The 20,301-nt window shown below is 40.3% G+C and overlaps 1 protein-coding gene across 7 annotated transcripts in view; it reads right to left on the bottom strand.

Moving 5' to 3' along the window:
* cacna1db (calcium channel, voltage-dependent, L type, alpha 1D subunit, b) overlaps positions 1–20,301 on the bottom strand; it is a 68,970-nt gene that overhangs the window by 35,755 nt on the left and 12,914 nt on the right. For all 7 annotated transcript variants that reach the window (XM_086214222.1, XM_086214218.1, XM_086214221.1 and 4 more), the window contains exons 4-7: positions 4,338–4,477; positions 3,470–3,612; positions 2,085–2,237; positions 668–864 (exon numbers count right to left, since the gene is read on the bottom strand). In XM_086214222.1, coding sequence (XP_086070348.1) covers positions 668–864; positions 2,085–2,237; positions 3,470–3,612; positions 4,338–4,477 — 633 coding nt within the window. The remainder of the gene's footprint in view (positions 1–667; positions 865–2,084; positions 2,238–3,469; positions 3,613–4,337; positions 4,478–20,301) is intronic.

Here is a 20,301-nt window from a genome sequence, read left to right as displayed (position 1 = left end):
CATGGCATTGCCATGGCAACACATACATGCAGACGTAAAGAGAGTGCGGGAGGGAGACTAGAAGAAAGAGGGACTCATATATGAGGGTCTCCATTAATAAAATGATGTGGGTGGGTTTGTGATGAAAACTCATTCAGATTCAATGTGGAGCATCTTGGCCAAGCTGTTGGTGAATTCTGCAAATGAGCTGCGGAGGATTTGGGAATGAGTCTGTTGATGAGTTTTGTTTCTTCTCTTTTTGTTGTTTCTACGGTCTCCACGTGGTCTGTTTGATTATCAACCTAAATTTATAACTTCAAATTTTTCCTCTGAACTGCATGAACTTACACAAAATGTGCTATAAAGATAGAGTTTGATTGATTGCTATTATTCACCCTGGACAGGTCACCAGTCCATCGCAGGGCCATCAGGAGCAATTAGGAGCTCAGTATCTTGCTTAAGGATACTTGGACATGGTCACCAGGGGAAGTGAGGATTGAACCAGCGACCTTTCGGTTGCTAGACGGCCACTTTACCTCTGAGCCCCCTATGTTCTCTATAGTCTCTGAAAATTTGCCAGTTTTGTCAAGATGCTGTATGAATTTGCAGCATGTTGAACATAATATTACCCTAGGTGTTATAAAATATCAAAAGAAAAAAAAAGGTGTCGCTGTGTTTCACAGATTACCCAGTAGAGAACATCAGTCCAGCCCTCCATGGTGATGCACTGGAACACAGTCAGCATTGCGAAGAGAAAATTGTCAAAGTTGGTGATGCCGTTGTTGGGGCCCTGCCAGCCTTCTCTGCAAACGGTACCGTTCAGCACGCAGTGACGGCCGTGTCCCGACACCGCACACGGCGTGGGCTCCTCTTCTGCAAGGGCACCTGGGGGGTACAGCAAGAAAAAGATAAAGCCGCTTCCCTGATCACCAACTGATGCATAACCAAAGATTAAAAAAATACAATGTCTGATGTAACATGAGGGGACATGGTTTTGTGGTGCAGAGATGTGAGAACAAAGGGAGATCCAAATTAAATCAAAATAAAGGAGAAAAAAAAGACTTGCTAATTGGCAACGGTAATTAAAATATTCCAAATATTCCCAAGTGAAGTAGCTGTCCCTTTTTTAGGGTCAGACTTTATCAGAACCATTATTAAATAGATGGATTATGAAGGATGGATTAGGTATAGGTCTTGTTATTGTTCTCCTACCTTAAATCTCTCCCAAACGTTATATTTGGGGACAATAAATAGGTTTTCTAGCCTGAGATCATGTGCGACCCTGCTCTCTGATTAGGTTTTTCTGCTTAAAAGGTCATAACGTCACGTCAAATCATTAGCTTGAGTACATTAATCAAACTGAGCTCAGCATAAATACATGCATATATGGGACACACTAGAATCACTTTACATGTAATCATTTAAATGGCACGTTAAGTACATGTACGCTCGTCACACCCGTTAAAAATTTCCCTAACGAACACAATCTCACCAATGCAGCATCCCAAAATGTATATTCACAAACACGCTTGAAACACAAGCTACATGTCTTTCTTTGGGTGGCGGTGAATTATGACCTCTATATTAGTCATTTAGCCAGATATTTTTCATTTAATCACTGGATTTAATCCACCATCTGTCCCGTTCGCAGCATCATTCACATACCATTCATGCATCATGCTGTATACTGTTTATGTGTGATGTATGTTCTTTGACTCTCAGGGATTTATTCTGACTTCATCCTACAATGAGATGTATGCAGCTGTTAATACTGGATGTTACCTTGGGAGGTGATTTCAAAAGAGGTTTTAATTGTAAAAAAACAGCATGAAATGCCAGTGTTGTGGATACCAAATGTACTAAATGCAGAAAGACGACCGAGAAACTAAACACGTGATCAAACAAAGTCAAAAAAGACAAAACTAGAGGGCCAAAACAGTACCACTCTGTCAAAGAATTTGCCCCCCAATGGGTTCTTTCTTTCTTGGACACACCCATTCACCTATTTTAGGGTAATTTTGCATAAGTCTGCCATCAGACAGACAATCAGTCACACCCATGCCACCAAAAAAAACTCAGGGTAATGAAACCCTGCGCTGCCTTACCGGTCTGTATAATGTAGCATGTGGCGTGCATTTTGCCAATGAAGAGCTCCAGGCCGATGATGGCATAGATGATGATGACGAAGAGGACCAGCAGAGCGATGTGAAGCAGAGGAACCATTGCTTTTATGATGGAGTTTAAAACCACCTGTAGACCTGCAAACATACACACAAGCCAGCCAGAGTGAACAAAGACACAGTCCTGACCTGGGCTTTGATTCTGGATACCAGTGATTGACTGATGAGCTGCGTGTCTCTCTGTGGAGGAGACTCATCCTTTATTTGCAGGGCAACAACAAGCCTAACCCAAATATTGTTTTTGAACCTTCTGGAAATAAAATTACACAAAATTAATACACACACTAAATGACATTTCAGCATAAAACAATACAACTGCATCAAATGAGAACAAAATGTAATCAAATTTAAGACACGTGCAAAAAAATAATAATCTTGATGAATCACAAGTGGTATGGCCAAGTGACTTGATAGAGAAAAGATAGTACTCATATTTTATATCAATACAGCATCGTACCAATACATTAGTAGTGACTCAAGTAGCTGGACTGGGAGTGACAGTCATGGACATGAAATTCTGACCATTTTTGTCCACTCATATTACCACCAGATCACAACTGGACCAGTACATATCTGCAAGTATGTTGTGCATTAAGACTAGAGGACATACATGGACTTAACCATTATTTTCTCGATTTATCAATGAATTGAAATAGTCTCAAAAATGCTGATCAACTTGTCCTAAAGCCTTGATTACTCAAACGACAGTCCAAAACCATGACCGCACAAGACAAAGAAATTCAGTTAAGGAGTGTTAATCAGGCGCTAACCCTTTTAACTCATTGAATCATCATTTAACTGAATCATAGAGAATTGGTGGATGATTTTTTTTTTGCATATATGGTTGAAGCCAAGCAACAAAAAAGCCTAATTATCTCAAATATCACAACTTAAGCTAATTAAATGTGCCAACCAGCAAATGAGAACAGCAAACATGATCTCAGCATGGTTCAACTCCTTCCCCCAGAGGACCTTTCCTCCCAAAGACTGGTGATTTATGTATTGCTATGGCAACTCCTTGAACACAGCCACATGAGGGCATCTTCATGTAAGGTCAAAAGTATGCTGAAAACAGAAAGAGTGAAGGAAGCAGCAACTCCTGGGGGGATAAAGGACTGCAGATATATTCTTTCCTCCTTTCCTTGTTTGCTCTTAAAGATTGAGATTAATATTTATAAATGTAGATGACGATGCTGTAAATTTTAATAGATTATTCTATCTTGAATCGCATCAGCTTGCTGGTAAGAATTGAGGTTCGCATAAAAAAAATTTTTTTAAAAAGCAGTAAAAGCACTTCAGCGTGAACTCACTGGGAACACCGGAGACAAGGCGAAGGGGTCGGAGCACACGGAAGGCTCGAAGGGCCTTGACGTCAAACCCCCCAGGTTTGCCTCCAGACTGGCTACCAGAGTCAGCGTCTTTGGTTATCATCTCCAGGACCACGCTGAACAACCTAGTGAGGAGAGAGGAGAGAGAGGGGTGTGTGTGTGTGTGTGTGTGTGTGTGTGTGTGTGTGTGTCGGGGGTGGGCAGAGGTTTTAAGAGAGAGGAGAGCAGAGATGTCAGGAAAAAGATGAAAGCAAAACTGAGAGGAAACAAAGAGCAGACACGTGTGCTTTCCCTGTATGTGCCTCTGTTTGTACTTGTGTGTGAGTGAGTGTGTGTGCCTGATGTCAGTTCTTTATGTCTATGCATATTTACCTTTGTTTTTTTTCCCAGTTCACCACAGTTTACACTGAAGTCCTCTGAGGCAGGTGGTCTACTGATAAACCATCAGTCGTAACAGGGCAGTGTGTGTGTGTGTTTGTGCGCGTGTGTCTGTGTGTGTGTTTATCAAGTGATTCCCTGCATATACTGTTATCAAGGTCTTTTTTAATCACTAATCTTACAAAAGAGTAAAAGTGTGTATGTGTGTGTATTTGAAGATGTTCTCTCTGACTGCAATCAATTAATGCATTAATTTCTTTCAAAAATGTATTTTCATGTAATCTTTGGTAAATAACTGAGCATTACAAATATCAACGTATCAATATCTGTTCCAAGCTATTTTGTTCGAATTGCGTGTTTGTTTTGTTATTGAATATTTTAAGATCAACCAATTCATCAATAATCTAATATGATCCTGACATAAATGATTGACAGACAAATGTGGCTGCCTGTGTCCGTGTCATGAACTCACCCCACTATGACAATGACAAAGTCCAGCATGTTCCAGCCATTTCTGACGTAGGAGTTTTGGTGCATGACCAGGCCGTAGGCAATAATCTTCAGAAAAGTTTCTATAGTGAAAATGATCAGGAAGGCATATTCTACTGTTTCCTGGAGGTAGAGATTGATAGAGGGGGGACAGAAAGGGAAAAATTCAAAGAGAGAGAACAGAAGACACAAATTATTCATCTGGGTTCAGGTACAAAGCACCAATATACTGTATTTGTGTACCTGTTAAACAATCAATGCCAAAATACTAACAAAAATTTAATTTATGCGCGACCTATAAAAATCTGACAGTTTCTCACTGTAAAAGTTTAAATAATGGGTGCTAATCTTAGCAAGAACCAACTTATTTCAACTAATAATGTCACCAGATCTGGGGGAGGGGCCTCAGTGATTACGGAGCAAAAACTTTATTATTCAGGTGAAATTGGCTCATATTGTATGAGGAAAACGTTGAAAATGTCGATGTGCAGCTGCTCTGCCTCAGAGATCCATGGAGTTTCCTGAGAGCTCTAAGCTACAGTGTTGCTACAGCGGCTACTAACTGCTGCTTGTTGTACCGACTCAGGCTCTCAGTGAACACAGAACCAAATTCAACCTGTGAGCCCAAAACAGGCCTGTTTGATAACAGGAATTCCACTACCAGGGTGGATTGTTAGTCAGACAGCTTTGCTCAGTGTGATTAGCTGCTGTTGGACAGTTAGCTCGGTTAGCTTTGCAGCTAACATGAGTAGTCCTATTAGGTGACTCAGGGTTACCTGGCTAGATAACCCCCTCAATGCTTTAACGTTAAGGCCCACCTAGTTGATTCATTCATTGATGCTGTTAGAAGAGAATAGTATTTTTCACATCTTGGTCCATAAATGCAGGTGGACATGTGTTTTTTTGAGCACCTTTACTGGACATGCTGCAGTATCAGAAAATAACATTTGTGCTTCTATAAAATTATACAAAGCTGCCTTTCATTTTTAAAGAAAACACTCAAGTTTGGAAAACTCAAGGTTTTCATTCAGCAGTAACATTGTGTAACAATAGCCTTTTATGCAGGGATGTGGGTGGAGAAGAGATGTATGAAAGGATAAACCTCACACCGTGGACCACAATATGATACATTCAGGTGATCCTCAAGAGCACAGCACAGGAAATGATGGACAAAATCCAGAAGACTGCAACTGGAGTTGTTTGATTGACGTATGGTCTTTTAGAAATACAGAAACCCCAAAGCAATGACTCAAATGTCTAAGAAAAATGTACTTCAGAGACAGAAAAGTCATACTATACATCCAACTGCATCATCCCCACATTTCCATGGTAACTGTGCATCCTGGTCATAGAAGCAGGTATCTGAATGTGGATAATTCCACACTCATCGATCTATTGTCTTTATATTTTGGTTCAATTTGTCACTTTCATTCTTTTCTCTCCCACAGAAACACCGTTTACTCTCCTACGTATTTCACTTCTACCTCTCTCTCTCTTTCTTTCTCTCTCAGTCTCTCCCACACAAATTCTCTCTTTTTCTCATTTTTCTCTCTGTCTCTGTCTCTCTCTCTCTTCCTCTCCATGCTAAAGGTTAGTGAGTCGGCAGGTTTTGAGGCCCATTAAGCTAAGCACTTCTCTGGCAGATTTAAAGAACACAAACACACAAAGTGCACTTGGGTAGCACGCACAAACACACAGACTCATTCAAGTGCAGGCAAAAAACCATGACAAGCTACAGTAACACACACACACACACACACACACACACAGTTTCAGAAGTGTAATCTCTGTGCTGCATGCAACCGCTGAGCCTTTATCACTACATGTATTTTTCTAAGTGCAAAAACTAAAGTTACTATAAAAAAACAACAACACTGAAACTTTGATTTTAAAAAAAGTGACGAGATACCACTTGAAGAGCGCAGTTGTGGGCTTTTTTAAAGTAATTTTGCCATATTTTTGATATCTGACTCAAAATTTAAATGATTCCTTCTTGGACCATGCTGAAACCTTTCAATTTTTTGTGGAATTCAGCCTCATAGGTCTTTGCATAATCCTGCTAAAAGACAGACAGACAGACAGACGGACAGATGCCACTGTAAACATGACCTCCTCTGCTGGTATTACATCTTTAGAGGAGGTACAGATGTACTGCGGTGCTACAGAGATGCTCCAGTCAACGAATCATTCTCTCCGTTTCCACTGACCCACTGACCTTTTCCATTAAAATCATATCTGTCAAAAGAATTGCAGTATCGGTTTGGGATTTTGCTCCAGTATTGATACTTTGATGTTTCTCTGTTGATCATATATTCAACAGTATCAATGCTGTTACCAATGCTTCCAAAACACTGAAACTAAAACACTACAATCAGATTTCAACTAAAGTCTGCACACATAAAAAAAACGGAGAAAGAAGTCAACTGATCCATCATTGCGTGTAAGTTTATTTAATAAAACAAAGACAAAGGAACATTTTTATTTTGTCTTCCACAGTTTTTCTTATGGCCATGATATTGAATGGGATGAAAATTCAATTTTTTCCTTTTTTGTTTTGGTACACTGATATGTTACATAAGTAGGGCAATAGAGACTTAAAATTGAATCTCAATATTAGATGGAATTTTTTTTGCTGTGACTGTGCGAATGGCGTTATGTAAACAGTAGCATTAAATACAGTCTTTCTTGACCATCAAATACTAAACGATATCAAGTAAGTTATAGCATCGTTTCTAAATGTTCCAAACAGTAGTAAATACTCTTGATTTGTATTAAAAGTCAGATTACTGCTATAGTCCTGTCACTCTGCAGGTTTGCACAGATGCTTCAGAAAATCAAACAAATATTGATTCTTCTAAAATGGCTGTGTATTTGTCTGGTTCCTAATTGTTCACTGGTGTGCGTTGAGTGGTGTGTGTGTGTGTGTGTGTGTGTGTGTGTGTGTGTGTGTGTGTGTGTGTGTGTGTGTGTGTGTGTGTGTGTGTTTGTGTGTGTGTGTTGTGCGTGCGTGCATGTGTGTTACTGTGGCCGGCTGATGACCTGTTAAGGTCAACAAGCTTGTAGACTCAGAGCTGGTTGACACTGATAAGAGCCTAACATGAGCGCACACCTGCCTTCATCCAATTTTACATTCTTGTTCTGTCTTCCTGTTGTTTACATAGGTCTGAAACATCCTCCCTGCTGCTAATGAACAACTGAAAATAGTGTGCGTTTGTGCGTGTGTGTGTTTAGTTAAATTCCATTCTAGATGTGACCCGAGAGTAACGCTGATAATCAAGAGAACTGAAGAATGGAGATTACAGATTGCAAATGCAGCAGTCACATGGTCTTACACACTGAATGCACACACAATAGACTGACAGAGCCAACAACACACACACACACACACACACACACACACACACACAAAACACAGCCAAACAATTTAATGCTGACAAAACTGCTTTTAAGACACTTGTGATGAACCTGTTATTATATTTTAGCAGAAAAAAATGTCAGTCAAGCCTTTTCTAAAAGCCCGATTCTTCTTTACAACCTCTGAAACCAAACAGAAGAATAAAACCCTTGACTTGTGTGTGTGTGTGTGTGTGTGTGTGTGTGTATGTGTGTGTACAGTGTTGACAAAGAAACATAAACACTTCCTACAGCTTCATTTTGTTCAGAGACTAAATTACAGTATGGTATGTCTTTTAAATGTCTGTCTGCAGCTGAGCCCTGGTTAACGACATTTTAAGGTAGTATAAGAATATTTCTAATGGAGGAGGGGAATTTCTTTGTATCTATTTTAATTGCACCATAACAATAACACAACCCAACACATGTCTCTTTAATGTCTTTACTAATGACTTAAACATGCATCTGGACTTTCTGATTCTTTCTGTTATTAATTTTGCATACTGAAAATAAAAAAATGTAATTTAACAAAAAGATTTGAAAAAAGAAAGAGAAACAGAAATTCTTTTTCTGATTTTTTTGTTTTAGAAGTAGAAATATATTTTGGTCTTAGCTGGAAAACATCTTATGTCACGGGTAAAATAGTATGTATTCATTGAGAAAAGTCATCAGATTTAACTGGTTAACTTTGATTCTTCAATACATGTTTGATATTCCAAACACAACCAAAAAAAGAAAACATTGTTTTACCATGCGTTCCAGTTTCAATCCTATAACTCACCAATGTGGAGACCGACAGACAGATGTATTTACCAAAGCTGTGCTTGTGTAACCTCCTCTGCAGGATACACCAGTGGACATTATGAGTATAGACAAAAACATAACAGTCTTTGCCCTCTGCCCTATTACATACCGCATGATAGCTATAATACATGTCACATGATGTTGCATAACAATTATTAAATCCCGTTTTTCATACCCACGGGGGGCTCCCGAGTCGTACGTGGAGTTTGAGAGTAACACGTGGCTTCATGGTGTTTTTGTGTGAGACAGCTACAGAGGGGTTGAGTGGCTACAAGGAGGCAGAGAGGGAGAAAGAAAAGTGGCTTGAACCCTTTGAATCCTCTTCTCCCGATGACCCTTCGCTCTCTTACTGACAGTTTACTGACAGTGACAGACACTTTCATCATTGCCTGCACAGATGCCAGAGAGCTTTGTGTTCCCCAGAAGCCCCCCCGGACAATAAACCTAGCTCTGATTACATCCATGAATGTTGCGAACAAAGACTCGGCACCACTGAAGAACTTTCTCAGTCGAACCCGACGCCTGCTCCCTCTGTGCTGAGGTGTTATTCAACCCTTTCTCCTGTGCTGCTGTTTTTTTTCCACCATGTTCATCCTAACCAACAGAAGCAAGCTCCTGGAAGTAATGTCTTCTAAAATAATTGGCCCCCTACATTTCAACCTGCCAGCCCATGTTGACACTGTTACCACTGGCAGACCCCTGCCACCCCCTCAAGCAGAGCAGTGCTTCATCCTGCTCCCTTCTGATCGTGGATGCATCCAAGTACTCTCCAAAAAAAAAAAAAAAAATGCTTTGAATGCCCCCCATTAAACAACCTGAACCCTCTACAACAAACTAATTTTGTGTCAAATTTGTAAAAATAAATGTCCTCTCTAGAGACAGGAATAAATGCATCTGAATCTACTATGATGCATCTTCTTCTGAGCCTGAATACGGCTGCAACAAGGATGATGTTGCCATGGAAATCAGACCGGTTTCATGTGTGGGCGGAGAATGAGACTTGAAGTTGGGACACTCAAGACAACTGCAGCTCGAACAATGAACTGAGTTGGATAAATTGGTTAGTTTTCACTGATGCACTCCATTGAATTTTCAAAATAAATGACTTAGGATGACAGAGAATAAACTGCAGTCTACAATCATAAAACCTGGGCTCATCCCATTTGTAGGTCTCTTTTAAACTCAGATGCATGACTTATTAATTACTTTTAATTAGAGGATGTGCAGCCCACCAAACACTGGGCAGAGGTTCAGTCCGGCACCAAACCTCCAACAGGCTTGATAGGCCAACAGCCTGATGGTGGCGCCGCGGCATCCATTTAACATTGGATTTACTGGCTTCATTAACTTGCATCACGACAATGAGTGTAATCTCAAAGTGCACGGTAAAACATCAAACACTCACTCAGTCTGTCCGATTAAGCTCAAGTTAACTTAAAGTGAAACTTCACCCCCCAATTATCATTTGTGACAATGGTTTGTGTCATTTGAGCCAATAACACACGCACACTTGAACACGTGAACCAGCACAAACAAGCTGATGCACTCAGTTGAACTCACGCATGCTCGCTCGCAGCACCGGCAAACTGAACGTGTTCTAATTTCTTGTTTTTAGCTGGAATCAACACGCTTGTGTGGTAACAAGTCATGTTTAGCTGTGTAATTAGCAACAGAGGAAAACAATGATAAAGATGATTTTGATAAATCTGACAATCCAGTGAGAGCACTTCAGTTGTCGACATGTTTCAAACTTTGATTATTCACACTGATAGTTGCATTTTTACCACAATTAGCAGCCTTTAAACAGAAAGGCAGTCTGTCTTGCTCGTTCATTCAGTGTGGATTTTGGCTGCTGTAGTGACAAACTTAAAGTTGTTTTAATTAAGGACACAACACTTAAAAATTCCCTTTAATCATGAAGAAAAAGTCATCGAAACAACATTTTAATGAATAATTAATGGGTATTGAGTCCAACCCTTTTTCAATAACTCATTCTTCCAAATAATATATTGAATTTTAGAAAGAAAAAAAAAGCTCTTTGTGTTGTGAAGCTCATTTCAATTGAAGTTATTCAAATTTTAAAAAGGACTGAGACTAATTTTGTGGTGTTGAGCCAAAACTTTTTTTCAAAAAAACAACAACTTTATATCAGTTTATTGGGGGAAGTGTCTTGGCACTGGTTCACACTGCAGTTCTAAGCCATTTGTGTCCCTACGCGTAATAGCGAACTTGACTTTTTAGAGGTTTACATTTTTAAAAAGACCCTAAAGGAGGTATCAGTTTTACTTTGCAATGATCAGGACTTTGGAGTCATGAATAAACGAAGATTCAGTAAACTCACAGTGTCATTAAGGCACCAGGGGAACTTGTCTTTCTAAGCTGAGCCAGAGTGTAATGATTTAATGTCTTTACAACAATGAAGTCCTTCCACAGAGCTGACAGCACAATGTCCATGTGGCTATGTTTGTTGCGGAAGGGAAGAGGACTAAGTGCATTTGTCCTGCTTTCCCTTAATCTTCACCTTGCATGGCTTTAAGACTTACACTCCACTAACTACAGCACAACACAGGCTCAGGCACTCAAAGCGGAGAGAAAGCGAAGCAGCTTAATTGATTTAAGGAGGAGCAGTGCATCCTGTAAGCCCTCAAATCCACTGTTTTGGGAGCCGGACAAGAAATTCTGGTTGCTTGAGCTTAAGCCAACACAGCACAATCTCCGTGCAGAGGACAAACAAAATGTCCGAAATGACGATTTCGGATACGCATTTTTTGTTAGTTTGTTTTTAAATCATGATGATGTGACACGTGTCAATATTCACACAACCACATGATACAACAGATTTACAAAGACAAACAAAATTTTAACAATACTGATGTGAAAAAATGATCACTTCAGAATAATGATTTAAGTTTTTCTTTATGTAATTGTTACATAATTGTTTTGTATAAACATTTGGTGCAGCTGTGTCAGAGCAGTGGGATGTATGTATATTTTATTTACTATGTCAGTAATTGTATCAGATTTGCAACACATTTAAAGGACTGTTGTGTAAGTTTAAGAGGGTTCCATTGGCAGAAATGGAAATTAATATTCACATTGTGCATTTATTAAGTTTCTAATAGCATGTTACTACAAATTGGCGTGTTTAGTCGGCTAAGGAGGCTCTCATTTCTACATCGCGAGGGACTCCTGTTTCACAGAGCTGGCATGTTGAACTGCCATCTTTCTGCATTTATCATGAGAAAACCTAACACTGCAGATTAGGGTTTTTGGGCTTTCCCATTATAATCCAATATATATTGTAGCCTGGTATTCAGCCACCAAATCCTACACACCAGAAACTTAACCATGAAAATGCAGCATTGGTGATTGTAATATCTATTTGAAATGACCGAAAAATGCCTTCAAATGAAAATTAATAATGATTTTGTAGGATTTGACCGTGGTTTGGGAACTGAAATCTAATATCCGCTGAGATTAATAAATTAGAATGGATCAACTGGAATGGAGAGAGAGGAAAAGAGAAAAGGAAATTGCTCACTAATAAAACAAAACTGCTAGCAGCAGTGGTGAATTGGCTGTTCTCTGTAAGTGCCACATTATGTTGTGTGAATTTTGCAGTTATACTAACAAGTATTCCTCTCTGCTGTCCCACTCTACATGACCACCTACATTGTTTTCTGACTGTGATTTATCTTTTAATAACTACAAATATTACTAAAATGATTAAAACATCTATCAACATATAATGATTCCCATAAAAGGCATCATGGTAGTACATCTCAGATAATATATGATTAAATTTTTCTTAATCAAATATTCTCGTTATATCATGTCTATACAATACAGACAACAAATGGATGTTGAGTATTGTAATATAGTTTCACCAGAATCCATTTGCTCAAGTGCAGAGCCCCTTTGTGGCCATAGAGACAAAAAACGTGTGTATGAGTGTGTTAAACACACTTAAATTGATCAGAGAGACGGGATGGCCCAGCATCACCATCATGCCTGACCTGCCTAATAGATCAGCTGGGAGCATCACACACACACACACACACACACACACACACACACACACACACACACACACACACACACACACACACACACACACACACACACACACACACACCAGTTAGCTTGATGCCACTGCCCTCAGTAACAATAATTCAAGCTGACATAGCACTCAATGCCTTGTGGCTCCGGCCCGTTTGTGTATATGGCGAGTGTTTGGCGCTCATTCTATCCCTGGTCTTTCCCCATCCAGCAGGTACTGCAGCATCCCATAATGCACTGCATGTAACCAAGAGCAGTGGTGATCTCAGCCTGAGTCACATGTTGTAAACAGGAAGTCAAAACCAAAACAAACTTCATTGTACTGATGTGCATTGTTTGACCTTTTTTTCTCAATGTTTTTAGCCATGTGCAATATGTTTCAAACTACAGGTTACTGATTTATTTCACATTCACAAATACAGACTGGTCGCTTGTTACCCAACCATTGGGGAAACAGAAGAGAATTAATCAGCTCGGCTCATCCTCTTAGCTTAGGAATTCATTCAGCCAGTCAGTTGTGGGTGATAATTCACTACAAAAGAAGAAACTCTGAGGCTAAGCAATGAGTTATAGTTTGAAATCTCATATTTAAAGTGATACCTTATCTAAAAAGTGTGTTTTGCATTTCAAATACTCATTAATGTGTCCTGAGGGTGTTTTTTTACATTACGTTTCTGGAATGCAGAAAGACCCAACAAAGTATACTGTATTTAGCTTGAAGCTAATGGCGTTGCATGGCCACCACCTATTAACAACCATGTCCCAGAATGACAAAAAAGATATATTTTACCAACTCTCAAGTGCATTATCCAGTACGCCTGGATGGTCCAACAGTTACACCAAACACCAAAGTAACTCACTAACCCCTTTGTGGTTGGCTAGCAATTTTAGCACAACTTCAGTTGATATCTCTGCAACATACACAGATGTTTTTGACCCAAACTGCTATTTCTTCTCATTCTGTAGACAATTTTAGCTCCATTGCTGAAGCGGCTTTCATAGTGTGAGGCTCGTGGATGTTAACGGATGCGTATAGGTGAATCAGCCTGGCTTCCAGTAGCAGGCTAATCAGCTCCTATTAGCTTGTGTTCCCATTGCTCCTAATAAGATTAATGAGGTCCAGAAAGACTGAGGATGTGCTGTTCATTGCTTCAGAACATGACAGCAGGGTGAACAGGGCCACCAACATCATCACTGTTACTGCTCTTCTTATTCTTAAAACTGGAGCGGTGGGTGCAACTTTGCACGTTTTAAAGTTAGATTCTTCACTGTGTTCTGGTTAATAATTTATGGTTTGTATAAATTTAACTGCAATGAAATTATGACAAAAAAGCCTCATAAAGCATTCAATGACACATAGTTTAACACTTTTCAAATAGTCAAATCACTAAAAACACTCAATCCAGTCTTGTTTACTAGGATACATTAAAAAAAAATTCAAATATTTTGTCAGGTTAAAAGAAATAAAATTTTAATGCTTATGTAAGTTCAGTTACTGTTGTTATGGCTCTCTAGTCTTTCTAGTAGAAATAGTCCGCACATATCCTGTTAAATAAACCAATGGAACTCAGGTAAGATGGTAACAGTCAGGGAACCAGAGGTCCAAGACCCAGGTCAACATTAGTCCAGCTTTTGCTTAATGGGCTACTAGGTAATTAATGGGTAACACTCAACTGGAGCAGGAAGACTAATGTGTTTTTTAACCCCCAGCATCTGTCTCCTATGAGCTTCATGTCAGTACGTGATAGTAAAGCCTTTTTTATCTTTTCATTCCACCCATTTAGTATTTTACACACTCTCAAATTTTCAAAAAGGGGGGTGGGATTATCCTCATACACACAGACACACACACACACTCTGTTGATAGAGGAATTAGGTCTCCTCTTCCCCCTCCTCTTCGTCTCTGCGTGTTACATTTGTGAGGCAAAAAACAAAAGTGGGAATATTATGGAGGCTTTAATGGATCCTGAATTGTCTTCACATTTCTTGTGTGCCTACTTGGCTCCGGATTGAAGATTTGAAGACTTAAAAGTCATTTTGAAAGACAGTTTGGTCAAAGTCTCGGCATGTACTAAATCCCCAACAATCTTCCGTGCACAAAATACAAGAGAGGTCACGTGAAATCTGGGGTAGAAATAAATAATCCTGGTTTTATATGAGTGTCAAACTGGTTAAATCAGGAAGACCAAAAATGTGTCTCCATAGCAGTTAGTGCTATAAGTCTATACTTAAAAAAAAAAAAATAGTGAGAGAGAGATGTGGGAGTCTTGACTGAGTCTGATCTAACTTGTTTTCGCAACCTCAGTCTACACAGGTGGCACCTTTAAGTGTAGCCATTTATTGTACAAATACACGCAGGGACAGAGATGAAAAAAGGGTGTCGTGTATGTCAGCGGTCTACCGCCTCTCCTCTACCCTGTATCTGCTTCCCCTTCCAGTCTGGTGTCCCTATTCCTTTGTCAACCTTCTCTTCGACAGCAGGCAAGCCTGTCCTGTGATGTGATCGGATTTAGATGAAATTCAATGCATGACTACTAATGAGAACATTCTAATTGCTCATTATTAAACCGATATGTCTTGCTGGAGATTGATTTTATCCTACTAATGAAGGAAATACTCACTCTACGTGCTCGTGTTAGTTCAGTCTTGCGTTTGAAGTCACATTGATAATTTTGCTCAAAAGTTTCGGGGTTCTTGTTTTCTGTTCAGTTTTCGAGTCGTTAATGCTTCATTCACATGCTCGTCGGATGCTCCTTGTTCCCGAGTCAGCTGTTCTTCAGTTGTTTTCAAAATGTACACTGGGAAAATCACGGATGCTAGAAAGAAGGTATGTTGTTTTTTATTGTTTAAATCTATGCCGTATAAACAACATGTTAGTTGTTTGCACGATGTAGTGACAAGAAAGTGACAGGTTAGCCTTGACGCATATTTCCGTTTCCATACATTCCCACATAGGTGTATCCAGTAGAAACACAAAGCCAGGGGGGCCTTGTCAGATTAGCCTTCACATTAGCCATTAGCATGAGCCTTATGTTGTTTGAGCCTGACTAGCGCTCTGCTAACAAAGCTGCTTCTATGCTTGCTATGTCGATGGAGGAGAGTGTCTTGGATCGCCGTGCATCAGGTGATGTACGGGAGAGGTGCATACAAATCCAAGAAAGCATTTTCATTGGACACAAAATTAGGACAAGCTCATGAATGCAAGATTAGATAAACATTTCAATATTTTCACAGAAAGAGAAAAGAAGAAGAAGAAGATTTTAGAATACTATGATTATTGATTGTTTTGATACATTTTGATATTTATCACTTTTAAGACTGGGAAAATGGATTTTCCACTTTTACATTGCAGTTTTCGCCCTACATGTTTCTGCATATGAAATCATAAGTCGGCAGCTTGTGGGCCAAATCTTTCACTGACTTGCCGAGTTCCTCTGATCTGATGCCACGTTGACAAGGGATGGGACATGAAAACCAGTTCTTGTTGAGAACCGGTTCCTAGTGTTTCAAGTCCTTGGAATCATTTGCCAATTTTGCAAACGATTCCCTTATCGATTCCAGTGAGCATGAACGACGTCACCTCGCACGTTGTGTTGCTTACGCAAGCTACGCAACATGTGTGGCGACGTCATTCACCAGTGCAGTCAGCAGGAAACATGGCGCCCAAGCGGCGCAAGCGCTCGAGAATTTGGTTACATTTCACAAAAAAGGATGACAACGGGGCAACTTGCAATACTTGTTAAGAGGATATTTCATCAAAGGGAGGAAATACCACCGACACGCAGAATCATTTGCACACAGGATGCGATAACTTTGATTGAATCCTGTATTTTCGATCTGCTCTGAAGTGAATCTCAACCCAGCAGCAGCGGCAACGTTAGCACGTCCTCTGCTGCCAATACTGCTGGTAACTAACCAACCAGCACTACCTGTCATATTAGTCCCATGTGCCTCATTGTAAAACCTGCGATTAATAACTGTTAACATGAAGCGAATGCCTTCTCATGCATTACATGTAGATGACCATGACGAGAGACAGAGTCTAACTGTTAGTTTCTCTTTTTTTCCCAAATGAGAATCGATAAGAGAATCAATAAAGAACCGAATCGTTAAGCAGAATCGAAAACGGAATCGGAATCGTAAAAATCGTATCACTTCCCATCCCAAGCTGCCCCCGCCAGCTCTCTGACCAGTTCTACCACAAAGGCGCACCATATTTCAGTTGCGGTTCAAGATATGGTTCAGGGACATTTCAAGTTCAAAAGTACTGAGTATCCGTATTGGTTATCAACTGAAATGTTGTTCTAAATACCAGTCTTGGCCTAGTACTTCCATATCGGCGCATACCAACAGATGTCTGTGTCGTCAGCTGTGCCACAACCTGTCATATCTGTGTGCGGTTGACTGGATGACTTTTACATTTTTTCCTCACAGCATTCTATATGGTGCTTCACCAGCACTTATCATGCCTTCTAGTTGTTTGACTGTACCAGTGCAGACAGTAGCAATCAGTGATTCAGCAACCATGTGGTTCACTCTTTTGGTTTACAAAGGAAGCCCATACGATTCTAGTTTGTGTCTATTTTTAGATGCGGACCTCTACAAACACAGTCAAAACATTAAGCGTTGGTACTGGCCGGTCACCAAAAGCTTCCAACTAATCCAGGCTCGGTATTACGATCAACGACAGCAGCAGAGATTTGCCCCACTACAGTCATGTGATTGATAATATGGCTTGATCAGTCCACACGTGAAGAAAACACACAATGCACACACACACACACACACACACACTCCGGTAGCTGATCAAAGACAGGACATTAATTCAATGAGGCTAAGAGTTAGTTTAAATATGTTAATAACTGTTAAACAGCAGGTCTCATTTACAATAGTGGATGACAGACTCCATCTCTGATCTCTCTTTTCCCCCTGCTCTGATTTCACATATCTTCCTCTTCCACTCTTCCTCTTCAATTCCTCCCTCAATCTCCCTCCTCATCCGTCTTAACTGCTGCTCTCCTCCCGTTTTTCTCATCCTCCTTGCTCTTATTCTCGCCTCCTCGCTCTCCTCGCCCCTTCGTCGTGCCCTCTCCAGACCACTCTCCTGACCTCTCCGCTCCCGTCTCAATTTCCTGTTCTTCTCTTTTTGTATGCCTCGCTCCTCTTCTCTCACACCCTTTTGTCGAGATCCCTCTTCTCGCATACTCCACAAGTCTCCATGGCCACAGTTGTCACGGCAGCAAGCTGTGCTGTACACAAGGTGAAGGAGCAACCCAATTATAACAAACATCAAGCTAGTCGAAATACATATACATGGAAACATATAGCTGGGAGGGGAAGGGAATAATTTGTGTGAAGGTCACATGCTTTACACTATGATTCCCAAACTGGAGTAAGAGTACCTCCCAGTGCAATCACATCAGGGAATACACCAAGAAGAATCTGTAGAATCCTCTCAAATTCACCAATCAATAAACAAATACATGTGTTATGTTTACTCAGTCGCACCTGTGAGGACCCGCTCTTACTCTTCATCTGATTGGCTCTCATTCCACATGTCTAAACTGGGCATCAAGTATTAGCCAATCAGAAGCATAGTGGGGCCATGGGTGGGTGTGCTCCCAGTATGTCCAGTTCCTCCTGGGCCAATACGTTGCTTAACTTGCCCAAATATGGATAAACTGTTGAAACAATCTCACCCCCTACACCAGGACACAACACAGACAACGGGAGAGTGAATGTTTCAGAGGGTACAGGACTTGAAACGTTTGTGAAGCACTGATCTAGACACCCGTTTATAACAACTGCTGCACAAGTTTTTCAAAGGAAAACTTTCCAGACCTGTTTCCTGCACACTTTCTTGTCGTTTTCAGTTGTATCTCCTACAAAACCTGCTTTGCAAAAAAAATTAAATAAATCCTGCTCACACGTTATTAGCTGCCCTGACCTCAGTGACTGGCTAATGACAGGAATGGTAAAGTGCTGCTACTCAATAAAAGTCTTGCAGCTTTACACAAGTGGAAATCTCTGTAAGTGAAGTGGCAGCAGGAAGTGTTTGGTTTGTGTTAAGCAAAGGATGATAGAAAGGAGACGCTTCCATCTGTTATATTGAAGTAAGATGGTGGAGAGGGCATAAAACGCTGATGTGACGTGACCATGTTATAACAACACTAACAATGACTTAGTAAGGAGGTCACAGAGGGGATGACATTATGATCAACCTTTGATAGAGGAGCAGAATAGTGGCTGTTAACAGTCTCTGTGTGCAGCTTCCAAAGGCAAATTTCCACCCAAGAGTCGAGCTGCAGGTTCGTTGCTTGCACAGCAAAGAATCCTGCTGTTAAGGAGAAATCTGATGAATGCTACAAAGAGATTTAAGTTCTCATTCATCCCACAAGCCATAAACCTGCTTAGCTGTAACAGATAATCTCCTCATCACATTTCCTGTTCATTTAATCTGCCACTTTCATTACTCATTGGGAACAATTTAGTTCGAAAATGATATTTCTGTCATTGGAACAATGGCAACGAAAGCGAGAAATATTTCGTTTTCGACTTCCTTTAAGGGACCCTTAAGACAAATAGTTCTTTTGTGTGCTTTTACTTTGTTATTTGAACATATTTACATGACAGACAATGTAGGAGAACTGGGGCATATAAAAGTAAAAAACTGTTCATAATTGTAATCAAGGTAAAAGTTGGAAATAATCCTGGTATTGTTTTCAAGTTATATTTTATATAACTTAATGCAAATAAACTTTTATTACAGCAGTACCTGAAATTGTCTTCTGGTGTTCCATCGACTCAAAATTCTAAGGCAATCAGGAATCTTACTTTTTTAAGGTATAACAAAAAGCGTCTTTACAGCGCACCATCAGACAGCTTCACGTACTTACTCAAGAAAAAGACTGGAATGCGACGCTTTAAATGGTGTAACCTTGAAGTGACGGTCACATTATTAAACTCAAGCAACAAAAAGCTGCTTAATCAAAGGATGTCTCACGAGAACCTAAGTCCATCAGTCACTTTGCAGTGGTTTGAATCCTGCAGGTGTTTGGAACAGTAAGCCATTATTCATTATTGGTGTGAAACCACACGTTTCCCATTGACACCGTGATTCAGGTGCGTATCGTCTAGATAACCGCAATCCTATTTTTAGGGTAGACGGTGAAAATGATTTGTAGATTTATTGAAATTACACCTGCAACATTGCACCTTTTCCATCTCTCTCTCTCTCTCTCTCTCTCTTGGCACATGATGTATTGTGTTGTTTCGGTATGGGGAGGCGTTGGTCAGCCAGGCAGATGTAGCATGTAGAGCTTCACTTAATTCCCTCCTGCTTCTCCTCTTTTCACTGAAATACAGTTTAATAAGGTTGACTCAGCAATTTGGGTCAAGAGGAACACTGTGTTTCAGTGGCCTGGCCTAACACTGCATTCATTAAGTGAGCTGTGCTATGTGCCTAATATCTGTCGTTTTAGAAAACTAAGCTTTAGAATGACTGTGTGTGTGTGTGTGCGTGTGTGCGTGTGCGTGCGTGTGTGTGTGCGCGTGTGTGTGTGTGTGTGTGTGTGTGTCACAGAGAAAGAGATAGAGAATACAAACAAGAGTGTTCATGTGTTTGTGTCCCACATTCCCAGCAGTGCCCGTGGTCCCTGGGCCACTGGGTGCTAAGCAGACGGCCAAACAGG

Source organism: Aulostomus chinensis, chromosome 9 (assembly GCF_037954235.1).
Source record: "Aulostomus chinensis isolate RoL2024-O1b breed Wild chromosome 9, RoL_Achi_v1.0, whole genome shotgun sequence".
Classification (NCBI taxonomy): domain Eukaryota; kingdom Metazoa; phylum Chordata; class Actinopteri; order Syngnathiformes; family Aulostomidae; genus Aulostomus; species Aulostomus chinensis.
This window is presented reverse-complemented; position numbering and strand designations above follow the sequence as displayed.